Source organism: Ranitomeya variabilis, chromosome 1 (assembly GCF_051348905.1).
Source record: "Ranitomeya variabilis isolate aRanVar5 chromosome 1, aRanVar5.hap1, whole genome shotgun sequence".
In the NCBI taxonomy this organism is placed as follows: Eukaryota; Metazoa; Chordata; class Amphibia; order Anura; family Dendrobatidae; genus Ranitomeya; species Ranitomeya variabilis.
In genome coordinates this window covers 1,137,765,709-1,137,791,747 of record NC_135232.1, presented here as the reverse complement: position 1 = coordinate 1,137,791,747, position 26,039 = coordinate 1,137,765,709, and the positions used below count along the sequence as shown (strand labels likewise).

Here is a 26,039-nt window from a genome sequence, read left to right as displayed (position 1 = left end):
ATCGTTAGGGTTGTGATTAGAATTATGGATTGGGTTGGGATTAGAGTTAGGGGTGTGTTAGGGTTAGGGTTGAAGTTAGAATTGGGGGGTTCCACTGTTTAGGTACATCAGGGGGTCTCCAAACACGACAGACAATTTTGCGCTCAAAAAGTCAAATGATGCTCCCTCCCTTCTGAGCTCTGCCGTGCACCCAAACAGTGGTTTACCACCAAATATGGGGCATCAGCGTACACAGGATAAATTGGACAACAACTTTTGGGGTCCAATTTCTCCTGTTACCTTTGTGAAAATAAAAACTTGGGGGCTAAAAAATCTTTTTTTTGGAAAAAAGAAATATTTTTTATTTTCACGACTCTGCATTATAAACTTCTGTGAAGCACTTGGGCATTCAAAGTTCTCACCCCACATCTAGATAAGTTCCATGAGGTATCTAGTTTCCAAAATGGGGTCACTTGTGGGGGTTTCTACTGTTTAGGTGCATCAGGGGCTCTGCAAACGCAACATAACGCCCGCAGACCATTCTATCAAAGTCTGCATTCCAAAACGGTGCTCCTTCCCTCCAAGCTCTGCCATGCACCCAAACAGTGGTTTATCCCCACATATGGGGTGTCGACGTACTCACGAAAAATTGCACAACAACTTTTGTGCTTTAATTTCTCCTGTTACCCTTGTGAAAATAAAAATTTGGGGTCAAAAATATCATTTTTGTAGAAAAAATGTGATTTTTTTATTTTCACGGCTCTACGTTATAAACTTCTGTGAAGCACCTTGGGGTTTAAAGTGCTCACCACACATCTAGATAAGTTTCTTAAGGGGTCTAGTTTCCAAAATGGTGTCATTTTGGGGGGGTTTCCACTGTTTAGGCACATCAGGGGCTCTCTAAACGTGACATGGCATCCGATCTCAATTCTGCATTGAAAAAGTCAACGGCGCTCCTTCTCTTCCAAGCTCTGCGGTGTGCCCAAACAGTGGTTTACCCCCACATATTGGGTATCAGCGTATTCAGGAGAAATTGCACAACAAAATTTATTTATGGTTACATTTCTGTTTTTACACTTGTGAAAATAAAAAAAATGGTTCTGAACTAAAATGTTTGCAAAAAAAAGTTTAATGTTCATTTTTTCCTTCCACATTGTTTCAGTTCCTGTGAAGCACGTAAAGGGTTAATAAACTTCTTGAATGTGGTTTTGAGCACCTTGAGGGTGCAGTTTTTAGAATGGTGTCACACTTGGTTATTTTCTATCATATAGACCCCTCAAAATGACTTCAAATATGATGTGGTCCCTAAAAAAAATGGTGTTGTAAAAATGAGAAATTGCTGGTCAAAGTTTAACCCTTATAACTCCATAGTAAAAAAAAGTTGTTTCCTAAATTGTGTTGATGTAAAGTAGACATGTGGGAAATGTTATTTATTAACTGTTTTTTGTGACATATCTCTCTGATTTAAAAGCATAAAAATATAAAGTTTGAAAATTGCAAAATTTTAAATTTTTTTGCCATATTTCCATTTTTTTCATAAATAATCGCAAGTAATATCGAAGAAATGTTACCACTAGTGTTGAGCGATACCGTCCGATACTTGAAAGTATCGGTATCGGATAGTATCGGCCGATACCCGAAAAGTATCGGATATCGCCGATACCGATACCCGATACCAATACAAGTCAATGGGACACCAAGTATCGGAAGGTATCCTGATGGTTCCCAGGGTCTGAAGGAGAGGAAACTCCCCTTCAGGCCCTGGGATCCATATTAATGTGTAAAATAAAGAATAAAAATAAAAAATATTGATATACTCACCCTCTGACGCGCCCTGGTTGTAACCGCCAGCCTCCGTTCATAAGAATGAGCGCTTGAAAGTCCTTAGATGACTTCGCGGCCTGTGATTGGTCGCGGAGCGGTCACGTGACCGCCATGCGACCAATCACAAGCCGCGACGTCATCTAAGGTCTTTCAAGCGCTTGAAAGACCTTAGATGACATCACGGCTTGTGATTGGTCGCGTGGCGGTCACGTGACTGCTCCGCGACCAATCACAGGCCGCGACGTCATCTAAGGACTTTCAAGCGCTCATTCTTATGAACGGAGGCTGGCGGTTACAACCAGGGCGCGTCAGAGGGTGAGTATATCAATATTTTTTATTTTTATTCTTTATTTTACACATTAATATCGATCCCGATACCGATTCCCGATACCACAAAAGTATCGGATCTCGGTATCGGAATTCCGATACAGCAAATATCGGCCGATACCCGATACTTGCGGTATCGGAATGCTCAACACTAGTTACCACTAACATGAAGTACAATATGTCATGAAAAAACAGTCTCAGAATTTGTGGGATCTGTTAAAGCATTCCAGAGTTATAACCTCATAAAGTGACAGTGGTCAGAATTGTAAAAATTGGCCTGGTCATTAAGTACCAAATTGGCTCTGTCACTAAGGGGTTAAACAATCATAATGTTGTTATATTTATATTGAATGAATTTATGTTAAGATTTTTACCTGTTTCATTGGATATTTCCCCTTCTGAGCATTTCATACATAGAAAGCAGCATTTATGTGGTCCTGGCTTTAGAGTTCTTTTGAAACCTGGAGGACACTGTTCAGAGCATGTAGACACGGGAACCTATCACAGTAGAAATCAGAGATAGAAAATAAAGAAGTAAAATCATCATAATTAATAACACAGACACTGTTCCTGGAGCCTGGGGTTCAGCCCACAAAGTCGGGTGCTTTGCGGCCATGTGCCTGATCATGCTGGTGGTGTTCAGGCTGGTAGTTTCGCTACCCCTGCTGATGCTGGCCTGGCAGGTGGTGCAAATGGCCTTTTTGGGGTTATCGGCAGAGTCGTTAAAAAACAACCAAACTCCAGAAGACCTAACCTGTCGTATTGGTGTTACGCTAGTCACTGAAGCTGCACTCCCAGCAACTCATTCACTAGTGGTTTTCAGTCGAGACGGTCACATATTGGCACCGTCCAGGTTAACAACTGTTTATCCCCCAGACATGGATTATGGCATGGGACAGAAAGATGAACAGGTATGGTATATTGTTGTTTTTAATTTTTACTTTTATTACGGGAGATTGAGGGCTTTGGTGAAATTAGGTGAGGTTGTAAGTATGGTTAAATTAGGAATATTAAAGGAATCTGTGCCTTACTTTCAATTAAAGGACTTTTTCTTGGTTTCTGTATTTTCTTACACTGTGACTATGGGGTTAGTAAAGGGGGCGTCTTATTTTAGCAGCTCCATTACTAAACTTGAGGCTTGATGTCAAGTAACAGTGACTTGCCACCGCTACAGGGCAAGTGGGAAGAGCTAGGCTAAGTTCCAGAATTGGCACATCTTAGAGATGCACATTTTCTGGGGCAGCTGAGAGCTGATGTTTTTAGCCAGAGGAGCCAGTTTCCATGGCCCCTTCCTATGCTATTAATATCAGCCTGCAGCTGTCTGCATAGTGTGGTGCAATGAACCCTGTTATAGCTTGGGAGCGCTGTGCGTGCTTCTCAGGATATGCATGGAGGCTTATCTGTGGTTATAATGGTGATAATGAGATAGTGACTGGCAGGATTGTAAATGGCCGGTATGTGTCGCAGAGGGACTCTGCGCTGTAAGCCTGAAGTAATGTTGTTCTGGGACCTGTAGTCCCATAATTGTTTGTATAGTTGTGAAGGAAGGCTTACTGGGCTAGTTTGAGAGCTGGGCGGGTCGAACTAGCCACACACACCTCCCATCTATGGGAGTGGCTACAACTTCATAATGTGACCGTGGTGTGGTCACATGATCTGTAGTGGTCTGTAATGGTCTCTGTGCTTTCTGTAATGGAGAGTGTGTAGATCCTGGACGGCTTGTGTATTGGGAGGTCCTGTGTGTGGACCGGATCCCTGAAAAACGCACTGAGAGGCCATGGATCTGGAATTCTGGTGTGTTGGGAGATCCTGGGAGTAGGATCAGATCCCTGATAAGTGCACTGAGAGACTTGTGTGTTGGACGGTCCCAGGTGGGGACAGACGTCCTGAACAGCACGAGCAGTGGCCTGTGTTGGAAGTCCTGGGAGTAGGACTTCCTGAATAGCACAACCTGTGTTGGATGTCCTGGAATTAGGACTTCCTGAAGAGCACATGGGAAGGAGTGTAATCAGAGTCTGGGATGGCACTGCATTGGGGGAGCTACAGCCCATCTGAGGATCTGCACTAACTGATGTGTGACTGCCAGGCAAGTTGATGATCCCAGTTCAGTAGCTTCCCTGGAGGAGAGAGGACTGACAGGAGGTCAGCATGTAGAGCAGGAGCTCAAGAAAGCTAACACCTGGGAAGGGGGCTATCATAATGGCAGAGTCGTATCTGCCAGTGGAATAGACTGTTGGTGCTTGTGGTGTTCTATGGACATTTATTACCTGTTCGGCGTACTGTCACCCATGGTAACTGGATGAAGTGAGAGGTCCAGCATGTTTAGTGTCTGTGAATTGAAGCCTTTTTAAATGTAAATAAAGAACTGTGCATGACCCGGTTTATGTTGCATAAAATAAACCGGATGGACTGTTTTTGTGAGAAAAATGTGCCTGTGTGACTGAATCCCGTTGCTAAGCAACTGTGCCCCAACACATGTGGTAAGTGCTATCTCACAATAGCCTTTGCGAGATATTAACTATAGGGTGACACATCATTTTTTGAGGGGTCCCCCATTTTAATAGCCAGTAAAGGCTAAGTATACATTTGTGAGATGATATTAAAAGCATGGGAAGCTCCTTGGGTATTACCCCCTTCCCAGGCTACAAACATCTACCCCCAGTCGTCGGTTTTCCATGGAGCCCACGCCATTTTTTCCAAAAAATAATCTTTTATTAATTAAATACATGTACAGTAATTTGCACACACACTGTACTAATTCTATTTGTCACTGACATCTATATATCTACCTATTCTATTTGTATTTACTGTATGTAATCCATCTCTTTTATGTTGTCGGCTCCTGCAGTGATTTTAGAGAATCCGGCAGATGAATAACCGACTGTTCTTCTATCTCTCTATGCAATATATATATATATATATACATATATATACTGAAAAAAGAGAGAGGACAGCACCTCTAAATATCATACAATGATCTAATGCCTCTCTGCAAAAATATAACTAAACATTAGTTTAACATTCTGGTTAGACTGTATGAAGTCCACTGCCACATCACAGCAAACCTCGTAGTGGGTCCTACCGCCCTAATGGAGCAGAGCCATGAGCTGACCACTACTACAGCAGCCATTCACCGGCAGAGCAGACAGCCCGGAGTCTCCAGACCACGCCACTCCACCAGCACAAAACCACAGCAACAATGGCCGCCACACAGCACCAACACCAAATGAAAGAAGTCCCCATCGCCCGCAAGGAGTGGGGCCGTGCGCCGAAGCTGTGCGCCGACCACCACCACAGCGGCAATGCAGCAGCAGGGCAGATGGCCTGGTGTCTCACAGCACCCATGCTGCAAGACAGAGTCCCGATGGCTCCAGACTACACCACGCCACCAGCCCAAAACCACAGCAACAATGGGCCCTGACAACAGACATGGTGGAGGAGTGGGCCTTCTCCTTTCTTCAAACTGTACCTTTAATCCAATCCCACCTCGACCCTCCCTTATCCTCCACTCTTCTGAAATCCACTCTGTTGCATCTACTCTCCCTCCAGCCTCCAAATGGCCATCATATACCGACCTCCGGGCCCGATCACTGCTTTTATTGACCAATTCCTCACCTGGCTTCTTCACTTACTCTCTGCTGACATTCCCACCATCATCATAGGTGACTTCAACATCCCCAATGATACCCACCAGTCAGCAGCCTCCAAACTCCTGTGCCTTACTTCATCTTTTGGACTTACTCAGTGGTCCTCCTCAGCCACCCACTCAGATGGACACACATTAGACCTGGTCATCACCTGTTTCTGCTCCTTATCTAACTTCACAAAGTCCCTTCTCCCTCTATCTGACCACCATCTACTCACTTTCTCATCACTGTCCTCCACACCTCCGCAGAAACCTCGCACACCTAGACCCTCGCACACTCTCTGACTCTATTCAGCCACTGTCCTCCATAGCTTCACTCCACAACACAGACACTAGTTTCTACAATGCCACTCTGGCATCAGCCATTGACTCTGTCTCCCCTGCATTGCATAGTAGAGTGTGACGAATCAATAGACAACCTTGGCACAATAACATCACTAAAAAGCTTAGGCAAGTATCCAGGCCCCCTTGGAAGAAGAAAGGTCCGAAACGCGCGTCAGCGCGGACGGGCTGGGTCATTGGTGTGTTGGTGCCTGGAACCGTGTACATTTTGGTAATTATGGCTACACTTTCACTCTGAGGCGGTTACTCTATATTATGTATAGGTGCTGTGGCAATTTACGGCGGCACTGAGTGCAGGCACGTTAGGGCTTGAACTGGTGTTAACCCTTTGTTTGTTTAGGGTTTTGCATGGTTGTATTGTGACTTTTGCCCTGATAGGAGGCTATAGTACCTTTGCCTCATTCATCTCCAATGTCCCGGCACGTCCTGACTTTCGCAATTTCCACAATGTATGTTCAAACTTTTGCATATTTTTTCCTTGCACTTTGTCTGTTGACCTAATGTTTTGGTCATTCTTTTAATTAATAAAATTGTAATTTTCTATATTTTGACCCTTTAGTCATTCTGTTGTGTTTAGTTTAAGTATCCAGAATTGCAGAATGGCGTTGGAAGAAAACGCATTCGCAAGATGATTTTAATGCACTCAAACAAGCAACACTGGCATTCAAATCAGCTCTCACCTCTGCTAAACAGGCCTACTTTATATCCCTCGTATCTTCCCTATCCCACAACCCCAAACACCTTTAACACCCACCACTGCCCCTCCAACTTCCCTAATCTCTGCCGAGGACTTTGCCATGCACTTCAAAAATAAGATAGACCAAGCAAGGCAAGTCTTTGTTGTCCGACCACCACAACCCCTTTGTATGTCAGACCAATGCCCTAACCCCATAACTTCCCTCTCCAAAGTCACTGAAGTACAGCTTGCTCATCTTCTCTCCAAATCACACCTCACCACTTGTGCACTTGACCCCATCCCATCCCAGATGCTCCCCAACCTCACCACTACACTAATCCCATCCCTAACCCATCTCTTCAATCTATCATTAACTTCTGGTACCTTCCTCTCTGCTTTCAAACATGCCACAATCACACCTATCCTCAAAAAGCCATCCCTTGACCTGAACGATATGTCCAGCTACCGCCCCATATCTTTGCTCCCATTTGCTTACAAACTACTTGAGCATCTAACTCTCTCTTTGACAACCTACAATCTGGCATCTGTCCCCACCATTCCACTGACACTGCCCTGACCAAATGAATGACTTACTTACAGCCAAAGCTAACAGACAATTCTCTATAATCCTCCTTCTAGACTTGTCCCCTGCCTTTGACACAGTTGACCACTGCCTCCTACTACAGATCCTCTCTTCCTTTGGTGTCAAAGACCTCGCCCTATCCTGTATCTCCTCATACCTTACCAGCCACACATTTAGTGTTTCCTACTCCCATACCACCTCTTCATCTCACCCCCTCTCTGTTGGTGTCCCTGAAGGCTGTGTCCGAGGACCCCTTCTCTTCTCAATCTATACCCTTGGCCTGGGACAACTCATAAAGTCCTATGGCTTCTAGTGCGATCTATATACCAATGACACTCAGATCTACCTATCTGGTCCAGATTGTCACCTCTCTGCTCTCCAGAATCCCAGAGTGTCTATCAGCCATATCCTCCTTCTTCTCCTCTTGCTTCCTCAAACTCAAAGTGGACGAATCTGAACTAATTATCTTTCCTCCATCTCACACACCTTTCCTACCTGATCTATCTATCACAATAAATGAATTCATACTTTCCCCTGTCCTGGTAATCCGCTGCCTCGGAGTAACCCTTGACTCTGCCCTGTCCTTTAAACAGCATATCCAAGCTCTCGCAACCTCCTGTCGCCTCCAGCTCAAAAATATTTCCAGAATCCATCCTTTCTTCAACCCTCACTCTACCAAAATGCTTGTGCATGCCCTAATCATCTCCTACCTCGACTACTGCAACATCCTCCTCTGTGGCCTACCTTCTAACACTCTCGCACTCCTCTAGTCTGTCCTTAACTCTGCTGCCCTACTAATTAATCTATCTCCTTGCTACACTACTGCTTCCCCTCTTTGTAAATCCCTACACCGGCTCCCAATTTCCCAGCGTATTCAGTTTAATCTGCTAACACTGACCTACAAAGCCATCCATAAACTTTCTCCTTCGTATATTTCCGAACTAATCTCTCAACAACTTCCCTCACATAATCTCCAGACCTCCCAAGACCGCCTTCTCTCCTCCACGCTTATTCTCACGCAATCGCCTCCAAGACTTCTTCCAAATATCGCCCATCATCTGGAATTCTGTGCCCCAACACGTCCGGTTATCCACCACATTTGGATCCTTCAGACAGAACCTGAAAACCCATCTCTTCAAAGAAGCTTGCAACCTGTAATGACCACACTGCCACCTCAACAGCATCAGAGCTACTGCAACCCTCGACCTATTGTCTCCTTCCCTATAATCCTGTAGAATGTACGCCCGCAAGGGCAGGGTCCTCTTCCCTCTGTACCAGTCTGTCATTGTTAGTTTGTTTACTTTACCTGATATTTGTATTTTGATGTAACCCTTTCTCATGTACAGCACCATGGAATTAATGCTGCTTTATAAATAAATAATAATAATAATAGACACTATAAAATTGTCCAATTAATGTGGCAAATGAAAGGTGCATCATAATTTTCAGCCACAAAATCTATCCCTTTCTGTGGATTGTCCGACAAGGAGTGAATTGACAGAAAAAAGGGGCAGCTTTGCTGGAAAAGTGGATACAGAACTGAATAAATTACTGCAAATGCAATTTTCCATTTTATTGAAGCCATGCCCAATCCCTGTGAAGCAACTGGCATTGTAAATGAAAGAATGTGACAAAAATTGAGTGTAAAATAAGTGATTTAAGATTAAGAATGGTATAAATTTATACAGGACAGTGTAAAGATGTGCCGAATTTATAATCAAATCTAAACCAATATGATAAATTTTGCACATTTTAAGACTATCAAGTCTAGTTTACAATGTCTAAAAATGTGATCATTTCTTCTGATATGTCAGATTTTCTGCTTTAGTAGAAACTTCATACCCTGACTTATAAATGACAATGGAAATATTTTTTTTTTGTTTATATTTTATAAGTAAACTATACTCAACCAGACCGGACACAGAAGCTGACGAAATAAAATAGTTACTAATTACATAATTATGTAAAAATAAAAAGATAAATTACATTGACATTTTTCCAAAATATGTTGTTTTCCTTGAACACCAGCTGATTTCCTTCTTGGGATGATGCATTGAAATGTCCAACATCGCTGGAGATAATTATTCCTTCAGCAGCATATCTCAAATTAGAAATGTGATAGATTGTAGACATTTCTCTGTTCTCATTAAAGTTAACATCTTCTCCAAACTGATCTCTAAATTGCAGTCTTCTAAGATACTGGGAAAATGAATAATACATTACATGCAGAGTTGAGCGAATTGTTTGCAGTTCAAATTTGACAAGTGATTTTATCTTGCATTAATGAAAAGCCTCTAATTGACCAGTAACTACATATATAACACTCTTTCCTATCAGAGGTTTGTATTCAACTTATTTTGAGCTCTCCAATGCACATACAGTCCTATTAGTGTCCAATTGAACTCAATCTATCTGCCTATGGGAAAACAGAGGATAACGATGCTAATGAGCAGATTATTTAACTTTATACTACAGTTTTGCAAATTGTCTCTTCAGAGAGGAAGAGGACTAGAACTCTAGTGCCACCTATTGGAAGTAGCAATACTAACAGTCAATGTCGACCCTTTAACGAGCCTTGTCACATGACTTAGGATAAAAGCCAAACCAGAATCTCAATTTGCAGACACTCTGTTTCGGGGTACTGCCCCTCGTCAGTGCAAAGTGGAGATCTGGTTTGGCTGATTGAGAGGCGTCTGACCGGGATCCAAGAAGTATCGTTTCTCCTTGCGGCGAGTGACATGTTAAGGTGAGGAGACTTAAAGCCGCAATGCTACTCTGGGAAATATGCACTACAGTTTTAAATTTTGGAGGTTACTTAAATTGTATAAACTGTTTAAAAATTGTCCATTTTGTGGGACAGATGCCTGCCATGCTTACATGGAGAGAGTAAAAATTATCCATTTTTGAAGAGTATCAAACGCTGTGTTTTCTGTTAAATGAAGATCTACTGGTCTCTCTCTCCCAACCCTAACCCATCTCTTCAACCTATCGCTAACAAATGGTGTTTTCCCCTCCAGCTTTAAACATGCCTCAATCACACCTATCCTCAAAAAGCCCTCTCTTGGCCCATCCTCTGCATCTAGCTATCGCCCCATATCACTTCTCTCCTATGCCTCAAAACTACTGGAACAACACGTCCATCTTGAACTGTTCACCCACAACTCTTCTTTCTCCCACTTCGACCTATTACAATCTGGCTTCCGACCCCATCACTCCACTGAAACTGCCCTAACTAAGGTCAACAATGACCTATTAACCTCCAAGGCCAAGCGACACTACTCTGTCCTCCTCCTCCTGGACCTGTCCTCTGCCTTTGACACAGTGTACCATTTCCTATTACTACAGACCCTCTCATCTCTTGGCATCACAGACTTGGCCCTATCTTGGATCGCGTCATACCTAACAGACCGGACATTCAGCGTCTCCTACTCGCACACCACCTCCTCAACATGCCCCCTGCAAGGGTCAGTCCTAGGGCCCCTGCTCTTCTCCATCTACACCTTCGGCCTGCGACAGCTCATAGAATCTCATCACTTTCAGTATCACGTCTATGCTAATGAGACACAGATCTACACCTCTGGACCATATATCACCACCCTAGTAACCAGAATCCCACAATGTCTGTCTGCTATTTCATCCTTCTTCTCCGCTAGATTTCTAAAACATAATATGGACAAAACAGAACTCATCATCTTTCCCCCATCTCACTCAATCACCCCAATGGACCTATCCATTAAAGTAAACGGCTGCCCACTCTCCCCAGTCCCAGAAGCTCGCTGCCTCTGTGTTATCCTTGACACTGATCTCTCTTTAAAACCACATATACAAGCCCTTTCCTGCCGACTTCCACTCAAAAATATTTTATGGATCCGTACATTCCTCAACCAAAAATCTGAAAAACCCTAGTCCATGCCCTCATCATCTTCCCACCTTGACTACTGCAACCTCCTGCTCTGTGGTCTCCCCTCTAACACTCTCACACCCCTCCAATCTATTCCAAACTCTGCTGCCCGACTAATCCACCTGTCCCCCTGCTATTCCCCTGTTTATCCCCTTTGTCAATCCCTGCACTGACTCACCATTATCCAAAGACTCCAGTTCAGCAAAGCCATCCACAGCCTGTCTCCACCATACATCTGTGACCTCATCTCCCGGTACTTACCTGCACGCAACCTCCAATTCTCACAAGATCTCCTTCTCTGCTCCCCTCTTATCTCCTCTTCCCACAATTGCATACAAGATTTCTGCTGTGCATCCCCTCTACTCTGGAACTCTCTACCACAACATATCAGACTCTCGCCTACCATGGAAGTCTTCAAAAAGAACCTGAAGACCTACCTCTTCCGACAAGACTACATCCTGCAGTAACCACTACTCGACCAAGCCACTGCACGTCCAGCTCTACCCTTGCCTATTGTATCCTCACCCAACCCTTGTAGATTGTGAGAGTATCCTCTCTCCTCCTCTACCAATGTGACTTGTGTTATAACAACTATAGATCTCTTTATAGTGACATCAAAAAATTATCCCATTTTTAAGGGGTAGGAGCAGGCTAGTTGTTTCCAAAATGAAAAGAGCAATGGCTTGTCACCAATCATTTAAAAAAAATTGCCATATATCCATATATTGTGAGCTGTCATTATGACTGTCATAGGTCGCAGGCTCAATAGCTAACTTAGGCAGACTTGACATAAGTCACTCTGTATGGCTGATTCCGCAGGTCTCCCGGCTCATCCTGTAACTCCTATACATATATTCGGTCTTGCAACAGGGTCCACAGTATTGTTTCCGTGAAAGAGCTGCTGGCCAGAGGAGTGAATCAGAGGCTTGAGAATGGTCCAGTAGCCGGGTTAGAATCAGGGGGTCATTAAAAGGACAAAATCGTATAGTAGCAGCGCAGTAATAATAAGAAATGTCTACAGGACATACAAGCAGGATAAGCAGAAGGTCACTAAAGCTAGTGAAATTATTACTGGCAGCTGACAGCAAGATTTCAGGAGCTTAAATCACTTGCAGCCCAACCCAGTCACATAGCATAGATAAAACACTGACAGAAGGTAAATTCCAATCTCCCAGCCCAGATGGAACTACAAGCTTCAATGGAAACGTAACTAGAGTTGTCATCAAGCATCGCACACAAGACTGTGGTGCTGCTCGGAGACAGAAGCAGAGATAGGAAGGGTAGGCAAGGATACAAATGTCACAGCTGTTTGTTGTTTGTGCACCTTAAAAAGAGAGAACATGTTTCACATTTGCAGTACAATCTGCTACTATGCAACATATTTGACAGACTAGAGATGTGTGGTTGAGCAGTGACAATGGCAGTGGCAGATGCTCGATAGAGCATTATGATGATGTCACACATAGTGTAGGACAGACTAAGTGCAACGCAAAGGGATAAGGGAAGGGGAACAAAAAACTAGGGAAAGGGGGAGTGGAGACCCCTAGACTGATTTAACGTCACCAAGGCAGTCCTATTGTCCCTATATAGGCTCCGCACTTGTCGCCGAGCAGAATACCTAATCCCTGCCTAGCCCTGGCAATAAGCCCTGTACAGGGGAGAAGAGGATGACTGCTGGTCAATCCTCACTACCGCTAAAGACAACTGGGATAGACAAATGAAACAAGGGAACAGTTATTTTGAGAAGACTCACAGAGAAACACCAACATCCTCCAAACTGAAAAAGGATCATAGCTGACTACTACTGCTCCAAGCCTCAACAGGGAAATGCAAATAGAAAATATCACCTTTTGCTTGCAAGCAAAAAGCAGGAAGTATACCAACACTCAGGTCCAGGTGTGGCCATTAGCACTGGGGGAGGTGGACACTCCTCTGCAAAGCAAACTACTGAGACCTTCTGCAGACAGATGCAGTTCAACAGTCTGCAGCCTCTGACACATCTGGGACAGATGGGCAGGCAAAAAAGTCTGTCAATGGCACTGCACTGCAATGGTAGCAGCAGTACTGGCTAGCATTTTAAAATACAGTGGACAAGCAGCCAGGAAATTTAGGACTGGCATGGCTTTGCGTGGTAGTGTAAGAAGCCAAACAGAAGAGCATGAAGACTAGCTAGCAAGGAGATGTATTGCAGTGTAGGCCCAGCAATGGCAGCCCTGCTAAAAGCATTGCTACAGTGTAGATGACCTGATCTACATTAAGTAAATGCCAGACTGAGAGTGGTCCCTCGGCACTGGTGGCAGCAGAGCAGCGTTTAGAAGACAAAATACAAACAGGCAATAGATGGTATGACTATTTTAATAATTGGAGCGACCCCCGGGTGACTGAACATCAGCAATGTTCTAATTCTGATTCATTTTACCAGTTTGAGGGGATAAACTGATCTGCTTGGATGTGACAAATCAACCTTTGCGCTAAGCACCATCTCAGGCATTACACTAGAAGCTGATGAAGGAAAGAATGTACGGTCAGGATGAAGGCGGCAGTCAGCCACCGAAACGCGTTGTGTGATCAGCATTTTAACAAAGGTTTGTACATTTTATAACCTTCTGTCGTTATCCATATTATTATTATTATTATTATTATTATTCTTTATTTACATAGCACCATTGATTCCATGGTGCTGTACATGAGAAGGGGTTACACACAAATTACAGATATCACTTACAGTAAGCAAGCTAACAATTACAGACTGATACAGAGGGGTGACAACCCTGCCCTTGTGGGCTTACATATGTCCAGCGCTCCGCCTGACCGCACATTCTTTCCTTCATTTACCTACACTCAGTTGTGAGTTGCGGATGGAGCAGTGCAGGCATTACCATTTGGAGATCCGCAGGACCTGTGGCCATGTGGTCTAGTCACATGTCAGCTTGGATTCCATGCCTCACAGCTTGACGGTCGGCTCTCTACTCATCGCAGGCTTCTCCCGTGGTGCAAAACCCGGACAGGTGAGTGGATATCCGATTCATTGTACGTTCCTCTTGACCATCAGGTGTAATCCTAGGAGTGCCCCCTTGCACTGTTTTTTATTACACTAGAAGCTGGACATTGCAGGAGGCCACAAGTAAACTGGGCCAATTCTTGTCAATGGTCCGATTTGCTTCTTGGGATCGTGGTTCAGGAAATCTGCCATGGGGAAGGTGCAGACTAATTCAGATTCTCTTATCTGAGAGAATTGGGCCAATTATGCAAATCACACTATGATCAAACGCTAATTGTAAAGTGCTGCAGAATATTTTGGCGCTATATAAATAAAGATTATTATTATTATTATTATTATTATTATTATTAAATGCTCATCAGAGTTTGATCAAAGTGTGAGCATAATGTGCTCAGATTCTCTTGAATGAGGAGAAGATGAAGAAAAAAAGTCACCATCTTCTCCATTGTGTCCATGCTCAGGAATTAGACTGTTCTCAGATATAATCTGAGCAGAGTCTCATGTTTTCAATGCACCCATTGACTTGTATGGCTGAGTGCGATCTGAATAAACACTCATCCCTGTGTCGGAGTCGTCAGCATTGTGTGAAATGGTGCCAAGCGTTGCCATTTTTTGGGAGCCTCTCATCTTTAATTACTAAACATGATTTTTTTTTGCAATAGAATATGACTGTAGTAACTTTGAGACTTATTTTTGCATTTGTTTGAGTTAATAATTATATACAGTAAGCTAGAATGACAGCATTCATTGTTACATTTATGATAAAGAAACACTCTGGACTGAGATGAAATAAAGTTTTTACATTCATCACTTGTTATAGATCAGTGTTTTCTTTTATCACTAACTAATAATTACAATGTTTAAATCCATTTCAGAGGTGATTATATTTATTATTATATTTATTTATTATATTTAAGAAGTCATGGCATTCTATTAAATCGGTTTATTCATATCTATATCTTAAACAAGTTGTCCACTACTTTAACATTAATGACCGATCCTTAGGCTAGTCCAGCATTGAAACGTGTTGTGAACATAAAAATCATTTAACTCCTCTTGGTCCTAATGATTCTTCATTACAGTAGCACAAGCTGATATTGTGTTGTGGACCAAATTGGTCAGTTGTTCATCAAGCAGCAAATTTCACACCGGCTGTCAACTGCATGATGGAATGTTTGTACGTGACACTGCCTGGGACATTGTGACTGCCATGTGGTGGAGCAAAGTAATTCACTCTCCCTCCATCCTAAATTTAGTTACGCAACATTTCTTCCCTAAATAAACCAGCTTGAATAATGGGATTGCTTCAGCCAGGAAAGTGTCAGCTCATGTCAAGCATTTGTACATTGCAAAGCATGCCATCCCGAATTTGCAGATCACAAAAAATAGTTGAATTTTTATCACTGCTAGTTGAGAAATCATTACCTCTTCACTTTCAAAACATCACAGCTGACTTTGCTCCCTAAACAAAGGGATAATTTTTCTTGGCTTATGAAAATGTTAATGTTTCTTCTCTTAGAAAAAAAAAACATATTATACTTCCCTAGCAGGGGTAATGTCTGCAAGACCCCATGTAAAAAGAAAAGCTACGGCTTCATCCATTTTTACTGCCTTTGTGGAAACTCCAGCAAAGCAGGCATTGGTTCTAAAAGGGATAATTTTTGGACAATATTTAGCATTTAAGTAAAGGCCCCGTCTCACATAGCGAGATCGCTAGCGAGATCGCTGCTGAGTCACAAGTTTTGTGACGCAACAGCGACCTCCATAGCGATCTCGCTATGTGTGACACGTACCAGCGATCAGGCCCCTGCTGCGAGATCGCTGGTCGTGTCGGAATGGCCTGGACCTTTTTTTGGTCGTTGAGGCCCCGCTGACATTGCTGAATCGGTGTGTGTGACACCGATCCAGCGATGTCTTCACTGGTAACCAGGGTAAACATCGGGTTACTAAGCGCAGGGCCGCGCTTAGTAACCCGATGTTTACCCTGGTTACCAGCGTAAATGTAAAAAAAAAAAAAACAATACATACTCGCCTTCTGATGTCCGTCAGGTCCCTTGCCGTCTGCTTCCTGCTCTCACTGACTGCCGGCCGTACAGTGAGAGCAGAGCACAGCAGTGACGTCACCGCTGCGCTCTGCTCTCACTGTACGGCCGGATCTCAGTCAGAGCAGGAAGCAGACGGCAAGGGACCTGGACACCGAAAGGCGAGTATGTAGTGTTTGTTTTTTTTGGTAACCAGGGTAAACATCGGGTTACTAAGCGCGGCCCTGCGCTTAGTAACCCGATGTTTACCCTGGTTACCCGGGTGCTGCAGGGGGACTTCGGCATCGTTGAAGACAGTTTCAACGATGCCGAAGTCGTTCCCCTGATCGTTGGTCGCTGGGGAGAGCGGTCTGTGTGACAGCTCCCCAGCGACCACACAGCGACTTACCAACGATCACGGCCAGGTCATATCGCTGGTCGTGATCGTTGGTAAATCGCTTAGTGAGACGGGGCCTTAACCAAAATAGCCTGTTACTGCAGTGTGTTGTTAAATTGGCTGTTGGATACCACCTGCTACCATCTGTTTTCCCTTATCCAGATAGTCACGTTGACTTTGATACCTCTGTGTTTACATTAAAATGCTGAAAAGGGCTTGAGGCAAATTTGAATTTTAAAAAAGTTGTCTCCCTCTGCCAGTCTTTGACTACCTCTCACCACCCTCAAATAAAATATTATTGCATTGTCCTAATTCTTAAATATGACAATATGAGACAAAAACATGTACTTAAATATGCCACAAGATATAATAATAATAAAATGTATCTGTCAGTGGAGTAGTGACAAGTTATGATATCATTGTTTCAAATACTTTAGGAACTAATAAAGTTTGATAAAGAATACCTACCTCCCATAAAAATAATCTTAACAATAGTAATGACTTAATAATAATAATAATAATAATAATACACCAGAAAAAAATGTTTAGTACCGTCTGAATCATAGTGACCCTTAAAATAAAATTATATTTTTTATCACAATTAAAAAGCCAAAAAATATTAGAATTGCTATTTATCCATTCTTAGCCAAAAGGAGAAAATTAATTATTAAGTCATATGGACCTCAAAATGATTCTATTAAAAAGATAACTCTTCCAGACTCATAGATGTATCGTGACAACACGAAAAAAATCTTATAGCTCCTGAAATACAGAAATTAATTGTTTCATCCTAAAAGTAAAAAACCTTTGCAAGGGCTCGTACACACGACCGTAATAATCAGACTAGTGTTATCCACCGATTTGATGGCTAGCAGTTTTCCTATGTTATTCTATGGGCCTGTGTACATGTCCGAGTTGGCCCGCGGGAAAAATTGCAACATGCACAAGTTGCCAATGAAAAATCTAATGGCAGCAGACCATTCATGTTTATGGGTCTGTAGAAAATATTGGACAAATGACATATCGAGTGCTGTCCGATTTTCATGGACACACTGAATGGAGAAGATGGAGATTTTTTTTTTATTCTCCACATGCAAGAAAAGTGGATTACACTCTGATCAAACTTTGATGAGAGTCTGATCAGAGTGTAATTAGCATAATAGGTCCAATTTTCTCAGATGAGAGAAAATTGTCCATGACTCAGCCTCAAAGGAATTAAAAGTCAATCCATATGAATTTAACTAGATGTTTCCAGCCAGCTAACGCTCGGCAATAGCGCTTACGCATGTGGCAAATTAACTTAAAATGAAGTTAATAACAATAGTGTGGTGATGGGGTGGGGGGCGCGATTATGTGTGGTGATGTGTTGGGGGCGGGATTATGTGTGGTGATGTGGTGGGGGCGGGATTATGTGTGGTAATGTGGTGGGCGGGATAATGTGTGGTAATGGTGTGGGGGGCGGGGTTATGTGTGTTGATGTGGTGGGGGGGCGGGATTATGTGTGGTGATGTGGTGGGGGTGCGGGATTGTGTGGTGATGTGTTGGGGGGCGGGATTATGTGTGGTGATGTGGTGGGGGGGCGGGATTATGTGTGGTGATGTGGTGGGGGGCGGGATTTGTGGGGGGTGGGATTGTGTGTGGTGATGTGTGGATTGTGTGTGGTAATGGGATGGGGGGCGGTATTATGTGTGGTAATGTGGTGGGGGTGGGATTATGTGTGGTAATGTGGTGGGGGGCGGGATTATGTGTAGTAATATGGTGGGGGGCAGGATTATGTGGTGATGTGGTGGTGGGGGATTATGTGTGGTGATATGGTGGAGGGGCGGGATTATGTGTGGTGATGGGGCGGGGGCGGGATTATGTGCGGTGATGTGTTGGGGGCGCGGGATTGTGTGGTGATGTGGTGGGGGGGTGGGATTATGTGTGGTGATGTGTTGGGGGCGTGGGATTGTGTGGTGATGTGTTGGGAGGCGGGATTATGTGTGGTGATGTGGTGGGGGGGCGGGATTATGTGTGGTGATGTGGTGGGGGGGCGGGATTATGTGTGGTGATGTGGTGGGGGGGGCGGGATTTGTGGGGGGCGGGATTGTGTGTGGTGATGTGCGGATTGTGTGTGGTAATGGGGTGGGGGGCGGGATTATGTGTGGTGATGTGGTGGGGGTGGGATTATGTGTGGTGATGTGTGGATTATGTGTGGTGATGTGGTGGGGGGCGGGATTTGTGGGGGGCAGGATTGTGTGTGGTGATGGGTGGGGGCAGGATTATGTGTGGTGATGTGGTGGGGGCAGAGCTACTGTGCAGGGGGCGGGATTAGCAAGTAATCACGATGCCTCTTATATATATAGATTAATTCTTCACTAGAACAGGAGACATTTTTTGCTTTTACTTACTGTTTGTAAGGCACAAAGTTGTGATTTGCTTCCATTTTAACTTCAGTTTTCATTCCTTTCTTACAAATAGGAATTTGGCACTCAAGAATATTTTATTTGTCTAAATGATATCCACAGTCAATGATGTTTTGGTCAGGTCTCCAATTTTCTTCCGATATACTGTGTGTAAAATAAAAAACACTTATTCACATATAAGAAAAATACTGTATATATATACTGTATATGTATGTATATTTTTTTCCTTTTATGTTGATAAGTATTTTTTATTTTACACACAGTAAATCTGAAGAAGATTGGAGACCTGATTGAAATATCATAAATAGGGATGAGCGAACGTGTTCGGTGATACTCGGATAAGACTCGAGTATCTGGGTACTGGGATGTGATCAGCACTCGGGGAGCATTAGTCAATGTTCGACTTTGAAATTCAGATACCCATCCCTCATGTTTGGCATCTGTTACGCAGACAATAAACATGCAGGAAATACCGGCCAGTCACTGTAATGCCAAAGCCATCTTGGTAGTGGCATTAATCTGATTGGCTGGCAGTAATACATCAGGGGTTATAAAAGGACCGGCACCTCCACGCTCGGCACACAGACACCATTTCTTATTGAAGGGAGAGAGTGCTTGTCCAGGTGAGTGTGTGCACAGTTGAATGAATCTGAGTCCTCTAGCATTGATACTGGTTCTCATTCTCAACCATCATACTAACAGTCCTCCTAAGGGCAAATCCTTTGCTTTGCTGTTTGCATCAGATACATTCTGCATTTAGCCTAAGGACAGTTGCAGGAGCAGAGAGAGTGGTAATAGAGAGCTATATAGTTGTTAGTAATTTCCAGTTGTTCGTATATTTTTATGTTATAGGCATTTCGTATAGCAATGCTTTTTTTGTGACTACCCCATATTCACGTACCTGGGGCCTTTTAGGCCTGTGTGCAAATAACATGGAATAACTCAAATAAAAATACTTTTCAAAGTTTATTTTAAATTTGCAAAGTAAGGATGCATTCCCACTAGCGCTGGGGTCCACCAGGAGGGGATCCGTAATGGATCTGACCTCCTGGTGACCTCAGCTAAGGCTGGTGGAATCCCGGCATTCCATCAGCCTTAGCTGGAGTTACCAGGAGGTCAGATCCATTATGGATCCCATTCTGGTGAACCCCAGCGCTACTTGGAACATAGCCTAAGATGTGTATAATTCCCCAAAAAAATTATGTACATAAAACAACAAAAATGTAACTAAACGGGCACGCCCAATATATTCACTCAGTACAATTTTTTATGACGGATAAATTTTTTCTTATAAAAAGTTTTTACATAAAGTCTGTAGCAAACTTGGTGCAGGAATATTTATTTTCCACTTTACATATTCCCCCGACAATTCTTGCATATTATTTTTTCTTCAGAATGTTCCCTGCATACATTTTGTCCGCAAGTAGAACAGAAACGCTCCGATTTTCTTATTTTCTTTGCTGGACAAATATAGCAGCGCTTTCTTTTTTTTTCTCTTTGCTCTGGCTGTTCCTGAAAGCATATTCCACATCGGATCATTGCCTCTGTAATTTGCCTTGATAAGCATTTTGTGCTGCTTCTCTCTAGCATAGTAGGCATCAAAAGTTCATAACAAAGTTCTGTCAAAAATATACGTCTATTGTCCTTCCTGTTGGCATGGAATTCTGGATTAGTTTGACAATAAACAATATAGCTATTGAGGAATGACACATCAAGGATATTGGAAAAAAGGGCAACAGGCCAACGTTTAGTCTGCCTTTTACACGAATATTCAGTAATCATTTCGTCCATCTTGTCGACACCTCCTTTTGTCTTATTATAATGAAGTATAATTTTAGGTTTTTGTTTCCTGTCATTGGTGTCAATACTTTCATCGTGATGCATTGTGCTCAGTAATATCACAGATTTTTCTTTCTTGGCTTTATAGGACACCATTGTTGCCTCATTGCAGAAACCGAATACACTCTCGTAGATTGGTCGCTGTGCATTGTGCTTCATTATTGGTGGAATTTCGCGGCGGTTTGGTCTCATTGTACCAACAAGTGTTAGTTGTTTCTGAAGCAAACAATTGGCCAGTTCTAAATTAGTAAAATAATTATCCATAGTGATATTTTTTCCAGAATGGAAAATTGGTAAAGCTAGTGTTTTCACTATGTTGGAACATAGATCTTTCTGGACTGGAGCGTCAGCTTCTTTTCCACAGTAAATCATGCCATTCATCCCATAATAAGTTGCTGAATCGCACATCCAGAAAATTTTTATGCCGTATTTAGCTGGCTTACTGGGCATATATTGGATAAATTTGCAACGTCCCCTAAAGGCAAGAAGTTGTTCGTCCACTGTCACATATTCGCTAGAATTGTAAAGTTTGCAACAGTTCTTGATAAAAAGATTCCATATATAGCTAATAGGCGCTAATTTATCGGTTGCCAACCTCACAGGCCGAGTTCTCTTTTCATCAAAACGAATGCATCTCCGAATAGCCTCAAATCTATCTACGGACATAGTGGCTTTGTAATGTGGATCTGCAAATGGGTTCAGAAATAACTCTCTGATTGGCACATCATATGATTTAGTCGACCCTGCCAGAAGAGTAAGGCCAATATAGGCATATAGTTCCTCTTTAGTTAAATTTTTCCAAGTTTTTTTTTTTTCCGAAGCAATACGTTTACCTTCCACATTCGTACACAAAACTACCTCATCTGCAATATCATCTGAAACAAATTTACTGAAAACATCTTTTTTGGACATGAATTGGGAAATTCCGACAGCTCCTTGAGGAACTCTAATAATGTTATGTGATGGGGTGCGTGCATGAGCCACAGCAGTACTGTTCCAAAAAACATTTGTTTTAGATGTTCTACTTGCACATTCTGCTGGATCCATTACTTCTTCATCATCTGAGGAATCGCTGGACGATGAAGTTGATACATTAGCTGGTGGAATATACTCTTCATCCGACAAAGAAATGTCACTGTCTTCATCACTATTGAAAATAATCGCCTCAATTTCTTGGACAGTCAATCCCCTTGATGTAGACTGTGCCATTGTAATCTTAGATGTGAGTAAACTAAAATGAAAAGTAAAAAATAAAGATTACAATCAGGCTTGTGCACTATACACTGTGTGTGCTAAGACTTTGTTAGTGTTTGTGTGCTTAGGGTAAAGTACAGCCCCCCTACTCTTACCTTCAACAGATCACTTTCTTGTAAGTGCAGTAGAAGCCTCTGGTTTTGGAGCTCAGAAAGGTTCTTTGTTACAGACCAAAGAAAGCTGACTTCTTCCTCCAAAGTCTCTCCAGCAACTAGGATTTAGGACTAAAGGACCTGTACTGACATCATAATCATGTTACTTTGTGAGGGGAAACTCCCTTCCAGGATCACATTACCATGTCGGGCAGAATCCACACTTTTCCCAGCAACAGCCATCGACCAATAGTCATAAAGACTGAGTCATAAGTTCTTCCCCAACAACAGTACAGACAAAAAGACTGAGGAGTACATGTAAACCAAAGCAGGCCTCAAAGGCCCCAGGTACGTGAATCTGGGGTAGTCACAAAAAAAGCATTGCTATACGAGATGCCTATAACATAAAAATATATGAACAACTGGATATTACTAACAACTATATACCTGAGGATTACCTTGAGTTTCAAAATTCTAACTAATGTAGTTTTACAGATAATAGAAAACAAGTAACCTAGCAGGCCTGCGAGGCCTCAGGTACGCGTTCTAGGGTTAAAGGCTCTAGGCTGAGTCCTTTACAGTCTGTTGCTAAATATATAGCTGCTGCACATGACCAGATTTGGTTTTGGGGGTGAAACAATTTGCTATATTGTCAGAGTATTACATGCTTTGTGGTGCATTTCTGTCATATATAACACTCCAAAAAGCTTGGAAACATTTTTCTGTATTCAATTACTCGCCCATAGAGTATTACATGTTCTATTGTATATTTCAGTGGTATATAATACTCACAAAAAGACTTAAAAATTGTTTCAAATTCAGTTCCTCATCATGCAATGCTATGTGCTCTGTTGTACATTTTAGTGGTATATGCCGCATTTTTGGGATTATAAGACGCACTTTTGTTCCCCAAAATTTTGGGGGAAAGTGGGGGGTGCATCTTATAATCCGAATCTGTGTGATGTGCTGTGCTGCAGAGGAGGGGGTGGCTCTGAAGTGGTGTCAGGGGGCTGGAGTGGGCTGGCTGCGGGCTGCAGAGACAGCAGGAGGTCCTGTGCTCCCGCTCATTAGCCTCATGTAATATTCACTGCACCTGCTGTCCATCACATTGGTCCTGAAGCTGCGCCAAGTTGGTTGACAGGGGAGCAGTGCATATTACATGTGCCTGCACTCCCCCTTCTCCCATCATGAATATGCCCCCTACTGGCACACACATAGCCCCCCCCAGTCACTACATGCCCCCTGCTGGCAGGCATATAATAGATTAACAAATACTTAACTCACCTTCCGATGATGGCTCCCTGCTCCCAGTTCTCCCATGGCTCTTCCTGTGTCTGTGCCGACATCTGATCATGTGATCGGCACAGCACAGTGATGTCATCACTGTGTGCTCAGGTCACATGATCTGATGCCTGAGAAACAGGAAGTGCAACCGAGGAGCTGGGAGCCATCATCAGAAGGTGAGTTAAGTGCTTGTTATTTTATCATTTGCCTGGCAGCTGGGGGGTATGTAGTGACTGGGGGGCATGTGTGTGCTTGCAGCAGGGCATTTAGTGACTGGGGGGCGATGTGTGTGCCTGCAGGGGGCATGTAGTGACTGGGGGGCCATGTGTGCGCCTGCAGTGAGGCATGTAGTGACTGGGGGGGCCATGTGTGTGCCTGCAAGGGGCATGTAGTGACTGGGGGGCCATGTGTGTGCCAGAAGGGGGGCATTTAGTGACTGGGGGCTATGTGTGTGCCTGCAGGGGGGCATGTAGTGACTGGGGGCCATGTGTGTGCCTGCAGAGTGGCATGTAGTGACTGGGGGGCTATGTGCATGCCTGTAGGGGGCATGTAGTGACTGAGGGGCCATGTGTGTGCCTGCAGGGGGCATGTAGTGACTGGGGGACCATGTGTGTGCCAGAAGGGGGGCATGTAGTGAGTGGGGGCCATGTGCATGCCTGCAGGGGGCATGTAGTAACTGGGGGCCATGTGCGTGCCTGCAGGGGGGTATGTAGTGACTGGGGGGCCATGAGCATGGTGTATAGAGAGAGGGGGGAGCCATGTGCATGCCAGCAGAGGAGCATATAGAGAGAGGGGGGCCATATGCGTGCCAGAAGGGGGCTTATAGTGATGGGTGGGCCATATCCAGGATGAGATGGGGGCAATGTGCCAGCACAAGGGGGGCTATGTGCCAGGATAGAGGTTATATAGATACCAGGATGAGGGACATATATATGATTTGTAAGACGGACACTGGCATTATAAGACAGGTGCCCATTTAACATAAAATTATTTTTTTCTCTTTTTCTTCACCAAATTTGGGGGTGCGTGTTATAATCAGGTGCGTCTTATAAAGTGAAAAATATGGTAACACTCCCAAAAAGCATTGAAATATTTTTGTGGATTCAATTGCTTATCCATACAGTATTACATGCTCTATAGTATATTTTGGTGTTATATATAAGTCTCAAAAAGTGTTAAAAAAAATTTCTGGATTCAATTACCCATTCATACAACATTATGTGCTTTGTGTTAAATTTCTGTGGTATATAACACTCTAAACAATGTTTAACATTTTTGTGGATTCAAATACTCATCCATACAGTATTACATGATTTCTGTTAAATGTCATTGGTATATAACACTCCAAACAAAACTTCCAAAATTTTTATGGATTCAATAATTCACCCATACACTGTAACATATACACGTTATATCATGATGGTATAGGAAACTCCAAAAAATATCTTACAAAAATTTTCCATACACTTTAATATGGCTCATGTTACATTACAGTGTTACATCAAACTAAAAAAATGTAAAAATATTTTTATGGATTCAATTAGTCAATCATCCATACAGATTAAGGTACTTTGTGTAAAATTATGGTGGGTTAAAATGTTTAAAAATTGCTATTGTCATATATACTGTAGAACCTGCTTTGTCTGAAATTTCACCGATTTGAAATAAAAACCAAAATTGGTCTGCTAAAAGTGTATAGATTAGGTTAGTCAAACATTTAATATTGTAATATATACAGTAGAACTTGGTTTGCGGGCAATTTTATTGGTTTGAAATAAAAGCCTAAATTGACCTGCTACAGGCACACAAATTTGGTTGATCACAAATTTACATAGTAACATAGTAACATAGTTAGTAAGGCCGAAAAAAGACATTTGTCCATCCAGTTCAGCCTATATTCCATCATAATAAATCCCCAGATCTACGTCCTTCTACAGAACCTAATAACTGTAAGATATAATATTGTTCTGCTCCAGGAAGACATCCAGGCCTCTCTTGAACCCCTCGACTGAGTTCGCCATCACCACCTCCTCAGGCAACCAATTCCAGATTCTCACTGCCCTAACAGTAAAGAATCCTCTACTATGTTGGTGGAAAAACCTTCTGTCCTCAAGACGCAAAGAATGCCCCCTTGTGCCCGTCACCTTCCTTGGTATAAACAGATCCTCAGCGAGATATTTGTATTGTCCCCTTATATACTTATACATGGTTTCGCTAATCTATCTGGGTATTGTAGTTCTCCCATCCCCTTTATTAATTTTGTTGCCCTCCTTTGTACTCTCTCTAGTTCCATTATATCCTTCCTGAGCACCGGTGCCCAAAACTGGACACAGTACTCCATGTGCGGTCTAACTAGGGATTTGTACAGAGGCAGTATAATGCCCTCATCATGTGTATCCAGACCTCTTTTGATGCACCCCATGATCCTGTTTGCCTTGTCAGCTGCTGCCTGGCACTGGCTGCTCCAG

The 26,039-nt window shown here is 43.0% G+C and overlaps 1 protein-coding gene across 1 annotated transcript in view; it reads right to left on the bottom strand.

The window, feature by feature from the left end:
- LOC143800488 (vomeronasal type-2 receptor 26-like) overlaps positions 1–26,039 on the bottom strand; it is a 37,323-nt gene that overhangs the window by 6,899 nt on the left and 4,385 nt on the right. Inside the window, exons 2-3 of the mRNA XM_077281192.1 lie at positions 9,364–9,576; positions 2,505–2,628 (exon numbers count right to left, since the gene is read on the bottom strand). Coding sequence (XP_077137307.1) covers positions 2,505–2,628; positions 9,364–9,576 — 337 coding nt within the window. The remainder of the gene's footprint in view (positions 1–2,504; positions 2,629–9,363; positions 9,577–26,039) is intronic.